This window comes from Cryptomeria japonica, chromosome 1 (assembly GCF_030272615.1).
Source record: "Cryptomeria japonica chromosome 1, Sugi_1.0, whole genome shotgun sequence".
NCBI classification, from domain to species: Eukaryota; Viridiplantae; Streptophyta; class Pinopsida; order Cupressales; family Cupressaceae; genus Cryptomeria; species Cryptomeria japonica.
Window position 1 is genome coordinate 85,934,217 of NC_081405.1, and position 22,196 is coordinate 85,956,412.

The 22,196-nt window shown below is 38.3% G+C and overlaps 1 protein-coding gene across 1 annotated transcript; it reads left to right on the plus strand.

The window, feature by feature from the left end:
• Window positions 1–1,202: 1,202 nt before the first annotated feature.
• Window positions 1,203–1,670, plus strand: LOC131042000 (ubiquitin-like protein 5). Its single transcript, XM_057975288.2, has one exon. The coding sequence runs from the start codon at window positions 1,292–1,294 to the stop codon at window positions 1,511–1,513; it is 222 nt and encodes a 73-aa protein (XP_057831271.1). The 5' UTR covers window positions 1,203–1,291; the 3' UTR covers window positions 1,514–1,670.
• The last annotated feature ends 20,526 nt before the right edge of the window (window positions 1,671–22,196 follow it).

The following is a 22,196-nucleotide window of genomic DNA, read 5'->3' on the forward strand; positions in this document are numbered from 1 at the left end:
ATCCATGTTTTGTTTGTATTCTGATGAAAACCAATTCACCCCCCCCTCAGTCTTCCTTCTTGATTGTTGCTAACAATACATGCCTCAATAATATTTGGTGGCTATTCAATCTATTGGCCAACATCTTGCAGGGATTTGATTTGATTACAAGAATGACAAGGTCAAAGTTGTTGAAGGAAATCTTTAGAGCCTCACTACTCTATAAGTTTGACATGGTGTTGAAGGTCCATAACTTGCATTTGAAGCTTCACATCAAAGGTGACTGTCTCCATTTGAAAAATACTAGCAATTTCTTTGGCATTAGCACACTATCCCTACACTTATTAGTAGCAAGTTGCTTATGAAAGATGTCATGAAAGCTAGTGGTGTAGATAATGACTTCTTCCCATGAGTTTGACCATTATATATCTTTGAAGGGACAAGGAACAAGGTTCCAAATTTGTTATCATATATAAATTCCTAAGTTCTCTCTTGTAGAATGTGAGACATGCTATACAATTGATTCTTGAATCCCTTAACACATTACATACCATGGAATCTCTTGAATTCAAAGGAGTTAAGATCTAATAAAACAAACTTTGATTTGATAGTAATGATCTTATCAAAACAATAGTTAATAGATATAACATCATCTCAACATTCATGACTTGCTCAAATTTAATATATTAGCTTCCCCTAACTTCGGTTGGATCGATCAAAATATTAGAAAGACAACTAAAACTAAACATCACACTTACTGTTTAAAAGCTATAATTAATTTCCTATATATAACCAGGTCTCATATTTACTTACCCACAATCTCAAAAAAAGAAAGTACGTCTCATTATCCATTAAAACTACCATGTTTCAACACTCTATCATCTAACCACTACCATAATAACACACTGTTTGTAATGTCATCACAATCATATAAATTAGTGAGCCCTATTGATCAATTACCAAAATAAGCAAGCATATGGATTGATGGCCCAACTAGTGTTGTCAACTCTTTTAAGTAAAAAGTTTTTGTGATGAGCATACATCTTTGTTATAAGTTTAGAGGTCGACCCAAAATTTCACCCATTATCTGATTCAAACTGCATAAAAATTCATCGCATTTTATGATTAAAAAGCGGTTATACGGTCATCAAATTTATCACGGAGTCGAGAGTAGAACAGTGAACCGACCAGAACACGCGTTTCTTCTCCTAAAGGCCTATAATACATGATATGCCCAACATGGGCATCCAAATTTTGGTGGTTCTCTAATTTTGTGTTTGTGAATCGAAGAAACTGGTGATATCGAGCGAAGATGATCGAAGTGGTGTTGAACGATCGGTTGGGAAAGAAAGTGCGCGTAAAATGCAATGAAGATGACACGATTGGAGACCTGAAGAAGCTGGTGGCCGCTCAGACTGGTACCCGCCCTGACAAAATCCGCATTCAGAAATGGTACAATATTTACAAGGATCACATCACTCTCAAGGATTATGAAATCCATGATGGCATGGGCCTCGAGCTCTATTACAATTAACTAAACTAATCCTGTGACTCATGTTCATGTTGTATTTGGACATATACAGTGTAACAGTCTGGTTTGTATGCCCTAGCTAATGGGTTTTGAATGCTTATACTAAAAAAAACTGTTTTTATATGATTGCCAATATGAAATTTGTTGTTTTGTGTTGCAATATGATTTGATTTGTGCCATAAGGGATTGAAATTTGAGAATAGGGTACCTCCTAGCGTTTCTGTGGTTTTGTTTAAAGTTGTTGATTTCGTAATTTGCTTCATCTAAGTGTTTCTGGAAATGTTGAAAGAATTTTGTGAAGAATATTGGAATTGGGTTATATTGATTTCTACCAATTCATTGTAATAAGGATTTTAGTTTTTGTTTCGAACTGATAGAATCTGTTACAAGATATAGGTATCTCTGCTGGGTAAACGTAAAAAAAATAAATATGAAATCTCCTTTGCCTAAGCTGTCATGACTAGGGAGATTCATTCCGTCAAAGAACCTGGTCTATACCACATCTCTGGGCTTTTGTACCATGATGAATGGCGTGACTCACCTACAATCCCTTTGATGGCTTTTTTGTATTTGAAATTAGAGCATTTGAGTATTGTAGGGTGTATGTGATCGTTTAAAGTGATGAGCTTTGTAATTTAGGCTCTCAAAAGCATTTAAGGAGTTGTTGAAAGTATTTGTTGAGGGGAACTCAGAAATAGCATCGCTTATTATGGGGTTTAAGTTTATTTAATACCAGAATTTCGCTGATTGATGTTCTCATAGCCAATAAGAGTTTTTTTCTTTTCTTTTTCCTTTTCTTAAATTCTTGATAATTGATTTCTGTTTGTTAGTCTTCTGCTTAGTTGTCATGAGTATGATTGATGGTTTCCATCCAATTCCCTCCCTAGGAACTTGTGCCTTACCTCGCTCCTGGGTTATGCTGCATCAAGCGAATTGGATGTAGTAATTTGCCCAATTTCAACACCTTTTCTCCTTGGATAATGTAGTTAGGTCTGAATGTATGGAATGGCATATTATTTCATTGTTTAATTTGCTTCTCATTTCAATTTTGGCTTCCATTTTGCCATGGGATTTGTAAAATGATGTGAAAAAAATGTATTTCAATGTAATTTTTTTTTCATGAAAACCAGCAAATACAGTACTAAAACTTGTTTTGAAGTAAATAATAATATATCTGTGTTCTTTTTTGTGGGTTCCCGAGTTTCCCATTTATCTGTAAATGTTGACAAGTTGACAGTAAATTCATTTGGACAATATTTGTATTTATGTTGCTTCTACATTTTTTTTTTCTCAAACTGTCATCCGGAATGATAAACCTTTTATGTTAATTTCATAAGACTTATTTTATCTGGTATTTGGAGTTGTTGAATTAGAATTATAATAAAGCTATAAAACCTTATTATTCTGTTTTATTTCATATTTATATCAATTTGTCACAGTTATTGTAGGTTCCATCCTGTAGATTCGCTTTCTAGATTTTTCATTATATATCTCTGGTTTCCTATGGCTTTGATGCAGTAATCCTGTCTTCAGCAGTATTATCTGTTGGGGTTTTGCCAAGTTGCGGCTTGTTCGTTAAAGATCCAAGAACAATTGTCACACTCTCCTCCTATATGTTATATTGGATTTTGTTATGCATGATTTTGAAACTTCTCTTTGAACTTATTAACATATTATTTAAAGTACTTAGTTTAATTCAATCACACCAGAGGATAAGGGGTTATGCTCATGTAAAGGGTTGTGAAAAAAGAGAAGCTATCATGAACAGTAGAAGGTGTCTAGATCTACCATTTGAACATGATTTTCCATTAATGAAGAAGACGAAAGTTTTGCTCTAACGGCTGGACAATTGTCATTTTTATTGGTAATGAGGGAAGGGACAAGCATGGATGACTTGTAAAAACAACACTTAATTGATTAAGTTCTACGGCCTTGAGTCTTGACAAATTCATTGCCCGAGTTTGTTTACTGAGAACAGAGTCTTGACAAATTCATTGCCCGAGTTTGTTTACCAAGAACATTGTTGTCATTTTATGACACCCTTGGTCCATCAGTGAGAACCGATCAAAGATATGTTCTATGGACCACCGCTGCCTCAGTTGATCAAGGAGAAAACAATGGAATCATGAAGTATGAAGTGTTGTCTTGCCGGGCCCCCCAGGTTCCCAAGTTCCTTAGTCTTCAACCCCGAAACTCCGGAACCCCAGGTTCCCAAGTTCCTAAGTCTTCAACCTTGGAACTCTGGAACCCCCAGGTTCCCAAGTTCCTAGTTTTTCCACCCCGGAATTTCGGAACCCCTAGGTTCCCAAGTTCCTTATTCCTCAACCCCGGAACTCCGGAAGCCCTAGGTTTCCAAGTTCCCAAGTCTTCAATCTCGGAACTCCGGAACGCCCAGGTTCCCAAGTTCCTAAGTCCTTGACCTTGGAACTCCGGAACCCCCAGGTTCCCAAGTTCCTTATTCCTCAACCCTGGAACTTCGGAACCCCTAGGTTCCCAAGTTCGTAAGTCTTCCCAACTTCGGTGACCCTGGTCCCAGAAGTTTCCCCAACTTCGGTGACCTAGGTCTCCAAAGTCTTCCAAACTACTTCCAACTTGCAACACTTCCAGATGACGTGCGCGACACTCAAAGCTTTAAATGCTTTGACGACTTTTGTGACTTGTGCATCTTCTCTTGTGGAGCCACAGTAGTGCATTTAATGTTTTGGCAGGATTTCCATCAAGGGAGGTACGGGGCCATGCTTGTTGCAATGACTTATGTCATGTCTGCATACTCTGACTTTGGAAGGCCAGTCAATCCACCCTTCTCAGGGTTGCCTTTTGTGGGTATGGCTAGGTTGCTTGCATGTACAAGTCAAGTGCATGCACTTCCCTGCACTTCCAGACTGACATACAGGGGTCATGATCACTCTTGTAACCATTTTTCTATATAAAGGTTGTTAATCCTCATTGTAAAGGGTTGTCTCCTTGTTGCCTTGAGCTTTCCTATGCTCTTTCTCTTCTCTTGAAGACTTGTAATTATTTTTGCATTTCTACATTGTAAGTTTGGCCTTTGGCCTTTGAATGAATTGAAATTACATTCTTGCCTTCCTTCAACTTCTGCATGCTGTGTATGTTTCCTTACCTTCATCATAAGTGTGTGTTTTGTGGCTCTTCTCTCCATATATGCTGTGTTAACTTGTTTTTCTTAGTATGACTTGTGGGAATCCTTCTCCCCTCTTGACACTTAGCAAATTCTAACTTCCATACATACGTTTGGGTCACTCATACAACTGAAGTTTGTGCATCTCTTGGGTATTTTAGTTGATTCTTTATGCCATTTCGGGTGGGGAGAGGAACGATCTCTTATCTTGGTGCATCACCTCCTTTCATTTTAAACATTTCTCTCTTCCCTTTTCCTTTGTAAGCTGTTAAGGTAGTTTAGAAGTAAGATTTGAGGTGTTGAGTTGGTTCAATACCTGCACTTGGATTGAGAAGGAAGCCAGCCTTCTTCGGAGATTCAACCCCTTGCGCAAGGTCCCACACTTCGGGGTGGGTTTCCATGTTTCACAAGGTTGTTGAGTTGATAGCTCAGCAAGGGTGCGAGCTTTTGTGATAACAGTTTTTGGCACTTCCGGTGGGACTTAGTTCGACATACATACTAAGGATTCAGTGGTTATTCTTAGTGTTTCAGCCTTTAGAGGCAGTCATCTCTCAAGAACTTGGCGACTCTGTTCAACAAGTCCAGTTCTTGTTCATACGAAGTTCCTAACTCTGCAACCCCGATGTTGGCAATATGAAGGAATTGATTATGTGTTGCATTGATGTTTTGTCATTGATGTCAACACTAGCTGTTATGGTTGGTTACCGGCAGACAGATTTTGGTTACCGGTAGAAGAACTAGTGTTACCGGCAGAAGGGACTATTAGTTGGATATTTGGATCAATGGAATATGTTTGGTTTGATGTTTCTGGAGTATGTTTTGGTCAATTGGTATTGACTTGATGATCTGATGCTATCATACACTCTAGTAAGCCTATACTGGTAAGGGTTTAAGGTTTTACCCGCAAAGCTTTTACTGAGAATCTTTGACAAGATGCATAAGTGGTGTTGGTGCGGCTTCTAGATGGAATTCATGATGCAGAAGGTGATCCTTGATCGTGCCTTGACTGATTGGAGACATCGCTTTGGCGTGGTGGACCCAAATTAGGTCCGGTACCTATCTAGGTTATGGACCGGTATCATGTTAATGTGTTCTCTACATGTTATTGGGATGATTTATGGATTGGTTAATGTTGTTTTGGTCTAAAGTCGACATAGCATATCATTGTAATAGGGATGTATGTAATGATCTTATTGTAATATCTTTTTAGGTGGCTGACCTAATTGGTTTAGGCCTTAGGGTTTGTATAAATTGATGCAAGATCTCATTGTAGATCGTGGCAATGGTCGTGGTCGTGGAATGAAATGTCATATGCGAAGGAGATTTGGTCCATCATAGGTGATTGAATTGGGTTTATGTAAGAGGTCAAAGGCCTCCGGTATTGAGCTTAACCGAGATTGTAATCAGGCATGGTAGATGCTATCACGGGCAGTTCATTCTTTTGGATTGTTGTCCAATTATCTTGAGGTGGTTATAACCTCTTTGTAGTCAGTGAGACTCCTTTGTAATGAGTAGTACGCTCTAGGCAGTGTGCCTTCTTGCATGTGCATGCCCCTTATTGTATCACATACTTTCTGCAGAAGTATCATTTGACTGTGGGTAGGCTTCCCACTATGGTTTTTCCCTCTACTGGGTTTTCCACATACAAATCATGGTGTTATGTGGTATGGTTGCATTGTGTTAATTCTTTGTTTCATTCTTAAGTTTTATTGCTTACCGGTATCTGTTTCTGCTATTTCGGTTTTCAATGTTTATGTGCTTCGGTTAAAGGTTATAAAGTGGTTTGATTAATATAATCTGTTGACAACTGATTCACCCCCCCCTTTCAGTTGTCCACCGGTTATTCTAACACCTAGAACCCCCAAGTTCCCAAGTAATCAACTTCAGAACTCCATAACCCCCAGGTTCTGAAGTCATGCAGTCCTAATCCCAAGCCAACTGAAGGTTCGGTGTGTTCTTCAGTTCATCAAGCCTTTGGAGGCAACATCTTTCAAGCACCTGGCAACTCTGCAATCATTTGGTGGATCTGTGGTATGCTATCAGCCTCTTGTTGAGAGGGTCCATCTGCTCTTTTAAGCATTTTGTTAAAAAAGATCCATCTCTTTCAAATGCTTTAAAATGAGTTCATATCATGGGTGTAACTTCTATTCACCCCCATTCTATGAGAATGCCAACCATTTTCCCCCTCCTTACCAACAGGACCGAACTAGGACTGCTCCTAATTTCAACCCAAACAACTTCACTTTAGCAGCAGGTGGGTACTTTCCTAATGCTTGCCACCCACCCACCCCTGCTCAACGTTCTTGGCAGCCCAACCATCCCCAAGATGACGAAAAAAGGCAAATTGTAGAAATCAAAAGTGTGTTGCTTGCTTGATTTCACCAAGTAGCTGGAGGAGTTGAAGAGACAACATGAGTGGGATTTACAACAGGATCAACTTGCTTATCAGACTCAGCTTCAGCAACAACAGATGGGAGCCCAAAGACAACATAAGGAGTTCCTTGCAAGGCAGCTTGCCTCCGCTAGGAAGGAAGAAATTGAGCACCTAGCAGCCATAGAGATGCGGCTCATACAGGAGGAGGTTTCTGCTCCTAGGGTTCCTAAGTTTGAAATCCCAAGCTTCAAGCAGGGGAGACCTCCCAAGCCTTCAACTAATCACCCTAGTTTTAAAATTCCAAGTTTCAAGGGAGCTCCAGCTGTTGTTATACAAGAACCTTCTCCTCAGTGCCTTTTGCAAAACCCACCACCTAGGCCCTTTCCTGATGTTATCTCCCTTTTTAAGGGCGGACCTGTTGTATGGAGGACGGATGGTTCCCATCCTCATCATGAGGAAGGGGTTCAATCAGCCATTGGTGAGTCTTCATATGCTCTAAATGAGGGAGAATCGGCGATGATGCAGGAGGATATTGAGAATAGTTAGTTGCAGCAACAGGTCATTGAGTGTGAAGGTAAAGAAGAGGACATTGTCCTCTCATTTGACAATCTTCCTTTCTTTATTGATCATGAGGAGAAGGATATGTCTACATCTCCCCCGGTGGTAGCTCTGGAGCAACATGCTAGTCTTGAGGAGGGCACAGGGGGTAATGGTTTTGCTGCAGATTGCATGGCGGATGGATCGTGCCATGAACCAGAGGTTGTTGCATTCTGTTGCCTAGACGAGGAAACAAAAACAAAGAGACAATCTGAAGATTTTAGATCTTGTGAGGTGTCTCATAAACCTGAGATTTGTGCTGATGAGTTGGTTATCAGCACATGTGATTATGATGTATGCTGGTTCTCCCCTGTCCTTGAAAGTGATGATGTTGAATATGAAGTCTTCATTCAAGGTGGAGATGTTTTTGTTGGCATTAGGGATGATGTGCCTAAGCTTGAATGTTTCACTTGGGACCAACATACCAAGTTTGATGACGTTGAGCAACAACATGTTGGTCATGCCGATAGTCTTTTGGTTGCTCAGCTTGATAGTATACCTGAGCTTCAAAGTTTCCAATTTGATGTGTCTGAAGAGCCCCCTTGTGCTGGCCAAGATAGAGATATGGTATACTTTTCATCACCATGTGAGTTCGAGGCCTTTTCTTTTGGTTTCAACTCACGCCAAGAGGAAGTCGGCTATTGTGGAAAAAATGATGCTCACTTGTATAAAAGAGATGCCTTCTCTTTTGCATGGAGTAGTTCTTTTGATGCTAGCCGACTCCTAAAAAACTCCCCCTTGCTACTATGTGTTTGCTTAATGCATCCCCGGATGTCTCAGGTGGCTATTTTCTATGGCTTCCCTATGGTGGCAAGGTAAATGGTGAAGTGTTCTTTCACCACATGAGTAGTATGTGTGATCTAATGCATGCATACAATAGATTTCAACCATTGCAGCCAAATGGTGAATGTGACAATGGTATGAGGGGGATCAGCTCCTTCAAAAGGTTCCTCTTTGACAGAGGCAAAAGCAATCAGTTGCCTCTTATTGTAACAATGTAAATATAAGTTAGGTTTCTTGTTTTCCAAGAAGTGCAAGAGCACAGGCTGTTCCCCTTCAGAATGGTTGATCTTGATCCTTTGCAGGTTACAGAGGAGAGAGTTTTCTTTTTTCTTGTAGTTGTGACTCTGTGCCCAATGGATCACACAGGCTACTGATCTTATGCTTAGCAGGCAAGCATCCTGCAAAGGTTGCCAAAAATGTTGTCATTTTATGACACCCTTGGTCCATCAGTAAGAACCGATTAGAGATATGTTCTATGGACCACCGATGCCTCAGTTGATCAAGGAGAAAACAATGGAATCATGAAGTATGAAGTGTTGTCTTATTGGGCCCCCCAGGTTCCCAAGTTCTAAGTCTTCAACCCCAGAACTCCGAAACCCCTAGGTTCCCAAGTTCCTAAGTCTTCAACCTTGAAACTTCGGAACCACCAGGTTCCCAAGTTCCTAGTTCTTCTACCCCGGAACTCCAAAACCCCCAGGTTCCCAAGTTCCTTATTCCTCAACCCCGGAACTCTGAAACCCCCAGGTTCCCAAGTTCCTTATTCTTCAACCTCGGAACTTCAGGACCTCCAGGTTCCCAAGTTCCCAAGTCTTCAACCCCGGAACTTCAGAACCCCTTGGTTCCCAAGTTCCTAAGTCTTCAACCCCGGAATTCCGGAACCCCCAGGTTTCCAAGTTCCTAGTTCTTCTACCTCGTAACTCCAGAACCCCCAAGTTCCCAAGTTCCTTATTCCTCAACCCCAGAACCCCTAGGTTCTCAAGTTCCCCAGTCTTCAACCCTAGAACTTCGGAACCCCCGGGTTCCCAAGTTCCTAAGTCTTCAACCCCGGAACTCTGGAACCCCCAGGTTCCCAAGTTCCTTATTCCTCAACCCCTGAACTCCGAGACGCCTAGGTTCCCAAGTTCCTTATTCCTCAACCTCGGAACTCTGGAACCCCCAGGTTCCCAAGTTCCTAAGTCTTCAACCTCGGAACTTCGAAACCCTTAGGTTCCCAAGTTCCTAGTTCTTCTACCCCAGAACTCCAGAATCCCCAGGTTCCCAAGTCCCTCATTTCTCAACCCTAGAACTCCGGAACCACCAGGTTCCCAAGTTCCTAAGTCTTCGACCCCGGAATTCGGGAACCCCTAGGTTCCCAAGTTCCTAAGTTCTTCTACCTCGGAATTCCGGAACCCCCAGTTTCCCAAGTTCCTAAGTTCTTCTACTTCGAAATTTCGAAACCCCTAGGTTCCCAAGTTCCTTATTCCTCAACCTCGGAACTCCGGAACCCCTAGGTTCCCAAGTTCCTAAGTCTTCAACCTCGGAACTCCGGAACCCCAGGGTCCCAAGTTCCTAAGTCTTCCCAACTTCGGTGACTTAGGTCTCCGAAGTTTCCCCAACTTTGGTGACCCAGATCTCCGAAGTCTTCCAAACTACTTCTAGTTTGCAACACTTCCAGATGGTGTGATCGACACTCAAAGCTTTAAATGCTCCGACGACTTTTGTGACTTGTGCACCTTCTTTTGTGGAGCCACAGTAGTGTATTTAATGTTTTGGCAGAATTTCCATCAAGGGAGGTACGGGGCCATGCTTGTTGCAGTGACTTATGTCATGTCTACATACTCTGACTTTGGAAGGTCAATCAATCCACCCTTCTCAGGGTTGCCTTTTGTGGGTATAGCTAGGTTGTTTGCATGTACAAGTCAAGTGCATGCACTTCCCTGCACTTCCAGACTAACATACAGGGGTCCTGATCACTCTTGTAACAATTTTTCTATATAAAGGTTGTTAAGCCTCATTGTAAAGGGTTCTCTCCCTGCTGCCTTGAACTTTCCTATGCCCTTTCTCTTCTCTTGAAGACTTGTAATTATTTTTGCATTTCTACAACTGTAAGTTTGGCCTTTGGCCTTTGGCCTTTGGCCTTTGGCCTTTGAATGAATTGAAATTACATTCTTGCCTTCCTTCAACTTATGCATGCTGTGTATGTTTCCGTACCTTCATCATAAGTGTATGTTTTGTGGCTCTTCTCTCCATATATGCTGTGTTAACTTGTTTTTCTTAGTGTGACTTGTGGGAATCCTTCTCCCCTCTTGACACTTAGCAAATTCTTACCTCCATACATGCGTTTGGGTCACTCATACAACTGAAGTTTGTGCATCTCTTGGGTATTTTAGTTGATTCTTGTGCCATTTCGGGTGGGGAGAGGAACGATCTCTTATCTTGGTGCATCACCCCCTTTCATTTTAAGTATTTCTCTCTTCCCTTTTCCTTTGTAAGATGTTAGGGTAGTTTAGAAGTAAGATTTGAGGTGTTGAGTTGGTTCAATACCTGCACTTGGATTGAGAAGGAAGCCGGCCTTCTCTGGAGATTCAACCCCTTGCGCAAGGTCTCACACTTCGGGGTTGTTTTCATGTTTCATAAGGTTGCTGAGTTGATAGCTCAGCAAGGATGCAAGCTTTTGTGATAACAAATATATGGCAACATTTAGTTGAAATATATTTCATCTATTGCAAGAACTGGATTAAATCAATGTGTGCATAATTAGTTGTTTGTAACAAGTGAAAAAAGTTCTTTAACTGTGTTCCTATTGAGATTGTTATTTTTTAGTTAATGATTTTGTGTAAAACCTCGAACTAAAAACATATAAATAACAAACCCAGAGATACTACAGCAAAAAATGCTATTTTTAATTTTCTATATTTCCAATGTTCCACGGAGTTTTGGTATAGGGGAATGAGTTTTGGGGACAGGGACCAAGGGCCTAAGTTTAGGAATGGTGGGGGAATAGTGGCAGGGGGTGCCACAAATACATATAGTACTTGAAAAATTAGTTATAAAAAGATGCGTAAGGAATAAGTATAAGAACTCTAAATGAAACTTTGCCACACCATGCAAATTTTACACTAATAAACGTAAAAAACACGACAATGATTGCATTGAAATTTGAACATAAACAATTATGGGCAGAGTTTTGGAACTTTGGGAGTGAACCAAGAATAAGTATAAGAATTGCAAATGAAACTTTGGCATACTAAGTGAAGTTTAAACTAATAAACATAAAAAACATGGAAATGATTGCATTAACAATAAGAATGGTGGGTGGAGGTTTGGGGTCAAGGGGCAGTGCCCCATGCAAGGGTTTGGGGGCAGAACCCCCAACTGGGTCAAGCGGCACCACCCGTCACGAGGTCTAGGGGCAGCACCCTTAGCAGGCTACCTGTCCTGATACAAGGTGGGGTCGAGGTGTGGAGCCTCTGCCAGCAAGCACAAGTAAGGCGTCCGAAACCTCACAAGCCTTCATTGCGGATGTCATTTTCACAATGTTTTCAGTGTTCACCATTTTTTGTGTAGGATTGGATTTTCTAATTGGGGGCCATGGGAGACTCCTAGGCGTCCCCAAGATGTCCAGCCGTCCCCGACGTCCGGCAGCATCTCGGCAGTGGTGGCGGGATGTTTACCCCAATTCTCCGTGTCTGGAAACATCCCGTCCTGGAAATGCAAGGATTCGGGGGGGGGCAATGTACATAAGTATATGAATATCTATATGCTTATGTACTGTTTTGAAGAAATATACTTCGAACCAGCTGTAGTGCATAAGCATATAGATAGTCATCAAATGGAAACAGCTTACTAAACATGCCTACATGCAGTTTGAAAGCCAACCCGCTGCGTAAGGGTTTTTGTCCTCAAGAAGCCTGATCTTTGCACCTGAAGGGTTTTATCTCCAAGCCACAGCCCAGGAAAAAGAAATGGTTTTTGTTTTATCAACTGTAAGTGTATCTCTTTTTCTCTGCTCAGCACATTATATAACTCAAATTTCTCCTTTGCCATTAGCCTCAGTCGAAGGCATGGCATTTCTCAAATGTTGGTAGCAATTGGGTGAGTTATCTAACAAATCAAGCCGTTCAAATTGAGCAATTAACTGACAAATCAATTTCTCAAATTAAGGCAGTTCCAAACAGTTAAGTGGCCATATGTCCACCTTTATTCCAGTCCACTACAGTCCTAACTAACTGATCACATGCACTCCTTATTCCAGTCCTAACCAGTTGAAAGTAAGTACAGTTCCAACTATGCCACTCGTATGCTGACAGACCAATCACTAAACAACTTTAGATAAAAAAGGAGGATTATTTGGTCACCTTATTCAGTCATCCAGTCCTATCTAACTGTGTTAACAGAACATTCTATAAGACTTGCATAGTGATGCAGATTAAAAGTTGACATACAAACCTGCTCTTCCTTGAATTGCTTGCGCACATGCTCTACAGTGTTGAACACCCCAATATCCTTGGTCTTTTCCAAGTATATCTTTTGCAGGAATGAACTAGGATCCAAACCATTATATAAGATCAATTATTTGGGACTTGAAAGAAAGGAACTCTATGCTGTTTTCCACAAACTATTTCCTTTACCATACCAATCAAATATTTCAAGCTCAGTCAAGCTGTTGCTGATATTTGAGGCTCAAAAAATTTTGCTCTTACCCTAACTATGACAAAAATGAGGCAAGCATCTTTAAGACATCTTGATGCATGAGATGGTGAACCCTAAGAACTCCTCTACAAATTGTTCAATCTCTCACACAACAATATAATTTTCTGTTGTATGATGCTGTTCTGATTCGTTGGTAATATCCAATTCACATGGTAATGGCTCCATCTTTTAAGGCTTGAAATCTTGATAGATTTTTCTTGGACACTGCTAGAAACCACTAGAATATCTCTTTCAAATATTGAATCTGCATTCAACGTGCAATGTTGATATCTGATTGTAGTCATTGAAAAATCCCTTTCCCAGTGTGAGAATTCATTGCTACTACCATCAAAAGTAGGAGCATTCAATTTGTTTACCTTCTACTTCCATCTTCTTTTTATTGTCTTTTTATTTTAGTACTGAGGCATCTTGTGAGGCATCTCCGAGTAATTGACAAAAGAGATTGTAGCTTTGAAATCTTTGGCTTTACTGTGATACTGCTCAAAGATTGTGTATATCTCCTCTACAGGGATTGTCTTCTGTTTGGTTTCTTCATCCTTTTGCAGGAACATGGGTTTGGCAGGATTTGGAATGGGACTAATTTCTAGTTAGTTAAGCTTCCCTCTTTGTGATATTTTAGCTGGATCTGGATTGAAGTTGCAACTTTCGTTTCAGAAGCTCAATCATTCTATCTTGGTTCCTCTGGATTTCTGTTAATGTATCTCAAAATAATCTGCCCTCTTTTCTCATGTCAAAATTATTAAAATTCCCTCGATCGATTCACAAGCTGGCAGGATCTTTGATACTAGTGTAAAGATCCAAAATAATGAACTCAGAAATGATATTAATTTTCCATTTTTTTTTAAAAACAGATCATAAGCATGTAGATATTCATAAAACTAATACAGCTTAGTAAACATGCCCACATGTAAAACTAGACACTACTGGTATTCCAGATGTCATTTTGAATGTTGACTTGCTACTTATGGGTTTCTTTCCTCAAGAAGCTTGATCTCTGCATTTGAAAGGTTTTATCTCTAAGCCACAGCTCCTGAGATGACAATGTTTAGCCTAGGACAAAGAAATGATTTTTGTTTTATCAAATTTCAAGTCTATCCCTTCTCCTCTTCCTTGAGCATTATTAACTCAAGCTACCCTTTCCTAGTACACCTCAATCAAAAGCATGGCTTCCTCAAGTGATGACATTAACTAGGCAAGTTAATGGACAAATCTGGCTCTTCAAAATGGCATTTAACTAACAAATCAATCCCTCAAATCAAGGTAGTTCCAAACTATTAACTAGCACATGTCCAACTTAATTTCAGTCCGCTACACATCAACTGATCGCATGGCCTCCTTATTCCAGTTCTAACTAACTGAAAATAATTACAACTCCAACTATTCTGCTCATATTCTGACAGACCAATCACTAAGCAACTTTGGATTAAAAAGAGCATTATTCAGTTCTATCTAACTGCTGATAGAACGTTCATTTCCTACTTAACTACTGACAGAACACTACAGAAAACTCACACAATGCTGCAGATTAAAAGGGGAGATCACATTTTGGCATCTATTAACTGCATTTGTGTGGGGGAATGTTTGGTTTTTTTGAAATGGGGGATATGTTGCTTTACCCTATGTCAATATAGCCTAGTCAGTGGAGATTTTTTTTTCTTAATGTGTCATGGGTTTTCTGAATTATAATTGAATATAAGCTTAAGTCACCAAGTTCGGCCGAATTTCTTCCTTGAAGTTCAAAATTCGCCGAACTTTAAAACAGAGTATAAAATTCGTTTAAATTCGTTCAAATTGGTACATTGAAAAAAGTTAATATTTTTTAATCACAATTTTAGGGTTTTTTTCATTTTTTTTTATAAATGAGCGCCAGAAACCCATAGTCTTCAGTCCGCCGTGAGTCGTCGCTGGAGAAGTGTGGAAGCCGAAGGAAGTTGCGGTAGTCTGCGGTAGTGTTCGACGCAGTGAGTTCGCCTCTGCCACCGTGTTCGATGCCCTGCCTCTGCCACCGTTCTGCCAAGTGCTCTTGATGACTTTAGAGTTATTTTAAAGTTCTAAAGTCTTTGACTGTTATTGTACTTTTTGACAAAAGAACATCTTTGCAATCGTGAAAGCATATGTTTCCTATGGTTTATATTTTATAAATGTGTCATCTTTTTGTAACGATTTCAAATCAATTTATCAATGTTAAACTATTTAGGCAATTTTATAGATATATTACATATATTTATTAAAAATTTAAAAAAATTACATATGGCGAATTTAATTCGAATTTTTTCGTTGTCGAACTTCATTTGAATTTCAAAGCTGTCGAACTTCGAATTTGAATTCGAACCTGGTGACTTAGAATATACGGATGCAGAATAACGAGCAAGTATATATATGCAGCCCATGTCACGGGTTTTCTAAATTATAAACAAATATAATGATGTAGAAAAATGAGCAAGTAACTATATATATGCAGCCCAGAAACTGTTAACCTTTTCATAGCAATTGTACATTTGACTCACTTCGATGAACATAGCCATTTTTGGAATGTTTTCCTAGATGTATAATTGCTGTAAGAATTATCTTGTTTTCCTCTAGTGCTTCTTTTTGTTCATGGCCTAGGAATATGAAGGTGTAGTAGTATGGTTGGATACATTTTCTTTTCATATGAAAATCTCAAGTCGTCTACAGTCCTTGTGCTCATTTTACCAACTGCCTAGGAAGGAAATGAAATTTGGGAATTAATTGAAGGTCAAAAGGGTATCTCTGATAAATGCCTAGGAAGGAAATGACAAAAATTCTTCTATTTTCTGCCTCTGAGGTCGGGTCTTATAAAATCGTAAGAATGAATAGATATCTTGTTTTGTGAAAATTTTGAACAAAATCAGTATCATACATGGGTTTTTCAAAATAAAAATTATGAAAGTAGAAGGGCCTTGTTAGTTTCTAATTTAGTTATTCTAGTTTTTATCAGGCTCATGGTCAAAGTTGATCTCATTTAGCGCACCATGCTTACTTGACCTGATTTCAGATTGTTAAGTAAAACATTTTTACCTTTTGAAAAATGGAATGTGATTAGTATGAGTAAATTCTGTATGAGGGATTGGAACATATCATGCAATATATTATGGTACCATGAGAATCAACAAGTACCTATTTATCACGGCACATTGAATTCCATGTGGGAACCATTTCAGGTGCCCATTTTTTCTCTCGAGTAAACTTTGCTGTTAGTGTTAAAAGATAAAGGAATAGTTGCTGACCAAATTTTAAGTTTGTAGGAGGCCTTAATGCACTAGAATAATTTTTTGTCCTTAAAGCTGGTTTGCATGCCCTTAATTTATTTGAAATCAGTATATTGGCTACAGGGCACAAAATACTACCTGCAAGCCAGTGGACAGCACTAAGTTCATTATAGTATGTAGAATATTTAGTTCATGAAATTCTTGTTTATGTGCTGTCATTTTTCTATTGTCCATGTGTTATTAAATTATTTGATGAACTTCTTGTAATTGGTCTCTTCAATTGAAATATGTAGCTCAAACCTGTTGTCTACTGATAATATGTTTGGGTTTATGATAAACTAGTTCTCAAATGTTTAACATCACGTGATAACTTATGTCTAAGCCCCTTGATTCTAGGAGAAAACTGTACCTTATACTCTGTTATCTTTATAGTCATTTGTACCGAGGTTTTGCTGAGCCATTAGGTATTCTAGATTTTAGCTAATTTGATGACTCAATTTTCGAAAATGTATATATTTGCTTGGTTTGGAGATGAAATACCATTTGTTAAAAATGTAAGTCTAGATGGCCTGGATTTAAAGTTTTTAATTAATCAATAATCCGTCCAGTTGTCCTGAAGATTATCTAGTATTTTTGGCAAAGGCCGTGTACTAATTTTGGTATTAGAAGTATATATATAGATTCAACCAAGTTTTGTTTCTGAGATGTTCATGACCCCCCAATATGGGAACACTACTTGACAGATTCATTTCTATATGAATGACGTGGTCTGTGAAGATGATTTTGTCCAATTGCTGACTCTGTTCGGCATATTGCCATCTTCTCACTAAAGGAGGGGAACATCTATGCAAGCGTCATGGCCTTTGTCTTAGCCTCATGAAAAGCACAGTAAGAAAATGGAATTTAATTGCCATCTTCTTATCAGAGGAACACCCATGCAAGCGTTAATTTGCTGGGGATCCCCATACTTGTACTAAATGTGAAGCCACCGCTGCTGAACTTTCAGCCCTGAAGGTGAAGATGGTGAGCCTCTTGAGGTTCAGATTGAAGGTGATGCACAGGTCTGCTGCCACACTTTATCTGCTGCAGCAGGAGGAGCATGGAAAGCTTCTCGACGAGGACAGAAACTACAAGGACCTATTTAAATTCCTCGCTGAGGATTGGGGTGGCCTAATTTGCTTAGCCACCTTTTGACTGTTATTTGGGTCATATATTTCAAAAACTTTAAAACTTTATTACTGCCAGTTCATTACTCTAGACTGTTTTCTGATATTAATGACTGGATTACTATTAATATGCAGTTAACAGCTTGCTGAAGCTGCATTCAGGCTGTTTTGTTTTTAGGGTCAGCACCCTTGTTGTGCTGCTTTTAATATGAAAAACATCCATGCAAGTGTTATGGCCTTTGTCTTAGCCTCATGAAAAGCACAGTAAGAAAATGAAATCTAATTCAATTGAGGATTCAATTGCTGACTTTGTACACGTGAGTCGACCAAATGGTGGAGAATTTGTGCTTTTGAAAGGGAGTTCACAAGTTCAAATCCTGCAGTCTACACCTCGTATTTGAAGCACAGTTAGGTGCCTCCTGCTTACTAGGAATATGAAGAGTCACATCGTTTAAGTCATTTGTAAACCCAAAAACAGATCCTTCACAAAATTGATTAACTAATTAATGAAGACTAAGATAGTAGGCATATGAAGAGTCCCATATCCTGCAAGTAATCTGTAAACCCAAAAACAGATCCTTCACAGAATTGATTAACTAATTAAAAAAGACTTGCTATCTATATTTAACAGTGTTCAATGAAAAATGGTTGGAGTAACTCTTGATGATGATGAAGTTTCTCGCAGTATGCCTCAACGTCTGACATGGCTTGTGCTTAGCTTAAGCCTCTTCATCAATTCGAACCTAACTTTTCATAAGAGTAAAAATGAAGGACACAACTTAAATTAGCGAGTGACATTGAAAATCCTGTATGTACTATAAGATAATTTAACCCAACCCTAGTGGAATTTACTGTTCACCTTGGCAATGGTCCAATATGCTTCATGTTGAGCATGGGCGCAATGTGCATGACACTGCTGCTCATCCGAGAATCTATAAAATTCATATGTAGAAATATTGTTTAGAGGGAGATAGAGCACAAGAAAAAGTACAACTGGCCTCAATGTATGGGGTGGCTCAATTCTTGAAGGAGCTTTTAATTGTTTTTGAAAATTGTATTATACGTTAATTATCTATGGACTAAACCAACTTGCAGCCAATTCATTTTCTTTTATGAAGATTTTTATTTAAATAAAGGTGAATATTTCTATGTAATTTTATATAATAAAGATAATAATACTATATTTAAAAAGAAAGAGGGCTTTACATACACAAAAAGTTACAAGAAACTAGGAAATTAGAATAAGTTTTTTATTAGGTAAGTAGGGACTTTGAAAGAGTCCTAAGTCTTTGTAATCAGGAAGACACCAAACATCAATTACAAAATAATTGTGAAACTACAAGAGACATACAAGGGACAAACAACATAAAAACTTACAAAAAATCCTATCAAAAGTCAAAGTGGTTTAAATAAGTGTACTAAAGGCTTTTGTTTTCCTTCAGTACAAGGATCCTTCTCTTTGATGATTCTTTCTTTGTACCAAGGAAATCCATATAAGAGGTGTCAAAAGAACAAGCAATAGAAGATTATCCTCTACTTCAGTACAAGGATCCTTCTCTCTGATGATTCTTTCTTGTACCAAGGAAATCCATATAAGAGGTGTCAAAAGAACAAGCAATAGAAGATTATCCCCTATTATCAACCTTCTAAAGTGAGATTATCCCTTATTACGTTTAAAGTGAGATTATCCCTTATTATCAACTTTCTTAAATGTCTCAACAAAATAGTGATATATAGTAGCAAGCATATTTTCTTTTTTCCTCCTAACAAGTTGGTTTTTCTTATTCCTTAGGTAAGTAGCATAAGCATGCCCCACTTTACTACAAGCACAACAAATAACAAAAGAGTGTTCAAATTTGATTTGTTGCACCCAAATACCAAATTTAGAAGATAAAGTAATATGAGAAGGGAGCACTTTGTCCTTTTTCACAAACACACACAATTAAGCAAACAAGAGTTTCTTAAATTTAGTTATCAAAGTATGAAGTGTTAACTTTCTTTTACTATTAAGGCAAAACCCCAAGGTGTACAAATTTGAAACAATATAAAAAGTAAATAGTAAAAACGTTTCCTTACTTTTAAGTGGTTAACTTCATTAGAGACAAACTATTGTGTGTCAGAGTGCTTTGGTACACGATATGGGAAAGGCCAATGGGAAGACATTTTTCTCAAATGACATTTGACACATTTTATGACACTGAGCAGTCTTGAAATGCATACCATGGCCTCTCAAACATGCAATATTTGTTGTGTTGAATTGTGGAGGAAGAATTAAGAGTTTGTAAATGCATAGAGAAAATAAATAAAAGATTTATTTTATTTATGTAAATTGGAAAATCAAATAATATTTGAATTTAAAAGAAAGTATTTATTTAATTAAATATTTTTTTAAAATTATTTAATTATAGGAGAAAATGAATGTTGGAGGAAAAATGATGAATAATATAAATAATATATATTATTTAATTTATAGACAAAAAAATTATTTTGATTAATTAATAAAATATATTTAATTAATATGTATCGAAGAAAAATGAAGAAAATATGACATGAAAATATATTAGCCAATTTTAGATATCTACATTTTGCTTCTCTTTGAGATAATGCTTTTTATGTTGCCGTTTCAAAGAAAAAAGAGACATGCCCAAATGATAGTATAGAAATAGGATGAAAGGGATGGATGCCCCCTCAAGTGATTGGTTTGAAAAATACATTTTGGGTCAAACTCTTGAAAAGAAGAAAATCTTATGATCTAGGATAAGATATGTGATAATGATCTATATGTGTATGCAAGAAATGCAACGAGATGCAACTACACGCAATGCCAATAACTAGCCCATTGATCAAATGCCAAGTGAAGCATATAAATGGGTAATGGAATGAATGGAAAATGTGTGAAATGACTGCGTATGGAAGGATATGATAATGGAAAGATACTTGTGCTAGTCTTATGTTTTTAATCATCATAGAGTGTCTTATTAGGGCAAATGGATATATGTACACCAAGGTGACATTGACATCCCTTTGCATGACTCTACAAACAACATACGAAGAACAATTACCATGCCTCATTCCTCACTCTTCACCATGATATCAAGATCAAGGTTGCCTCAAGCTAACTTAAAATGGGACAAAAGAAAAGATCAAAGATAAATCTAATAGATCAAAAAGTAAACCAACAAGAAGAAGACCAAATGATAAATAAGTCAACAACTCACATTTCTCTTGCCAAAAATATAAGCTTATTATAGACATATAGTGCCTAATATAGGAAAGATACATCCATCAAGATGTAGATAACTAGATAAGGCTCGATATAGGAAAGATACAACCATCAAGGTGTGAATAACTAGATAATAATAAATACAAGATAGATTACCCAAGCAAGTATGCAAGAAGTTGACTTAGATCAACATTAGTCTATCGCTTACGATTTTCATGAAAGCTCAATGTCTTGTCTTGCGAAATGAAAATTTTGATCTTGTTGTTCTGGTTCAAGTGTCAAATGTATACTTGTGATATTGTTTTTCTCAAGATAATGTTGTAGATCCATTTCCATGACTAGGTCAAGGAGATGCCCCTAGTTAGGTATAAGGTATGGTGGGATAAGATAGATGGACAAAAAATTATTGTCATAGGATTGGGTCTTGTAGCAAGCTTGTTGATTCCTTTGAACTTACAAGTTTTGATCTTGTCATAACTACAACGATGTCGATTTTGGTAAGTTTGCAAATGATAGCTAGATAGGAAATCTAAGAGATAAATCAAGGTCAAAACTAGGATTGGAAGAAATTGATAAGACAAAGAATACATAATGGAGGATATGGATAGGATAATCAAGATCAAAGAAAGGAAGGAAAAATGCATGTGGATAGGATGAGGGATATTGTTGGCCATTTGGTGGGATTTATGTTTTGTCATTGATGCCAACACTAACTGTTTGGATGCTTTACCGACACCCTTCTGGTCCCGGTAGGTTGAGTGGCTTTTGATTGATTTGGATCCGGCATGATCCGATAGGCTCCGGTATGATTTGGTCATGGAATTGGCTTGTTCATGATATTCATGATCATATTCAGTAAGTTGGTTTTGGTCTGGTGATCAGATACTATCCTGTTTGCTTAGAAGCTTGGTTTCTGGTTCCGGCGAGGGTTTCACCGACAAAGCTTTTGATGAAGATCTTTGATGAATTGCATAAGTGGTGTTGGTGCAGCTTCTAGTGGAGTTTCAAGATGTTGATGGTGATCATGTTCAAGACTTGGCAGATGGAGATCATTGCTATAGCGTGTGGACCTATATTGGGTCTTGGTTGATCTAGGTTATGGACCGGCTTTAATGAAGTGTGTGGATTGGACCTCTCGATGTGTTTCTGAGATGTCTTATGTGTTGGATATTGTTTGTTTGGTCTAAGGCTAACATGGTTTGTAATTATGTAATTAGTTTATTATCTGGTGGCCGACCTAATTGTTTATGGTCGAGGGTTTGTATATATAGATGTAAGATCTTATTGTAGATCATATGGTAGAGATCATAGGAATGTGGAATGGATATGTAATGTGCAAATAATGTAATATCATTCAGGCAGAGGATTTGATTGATCATTGGAGATTGAATTGGGTTTATGTAAGAGGATTTAGTCCTTCGGTATTGAGCTTAACTGAAATGGTACTCAGGCATAGGAGATGCTATCTTTTGCCGTTCAACA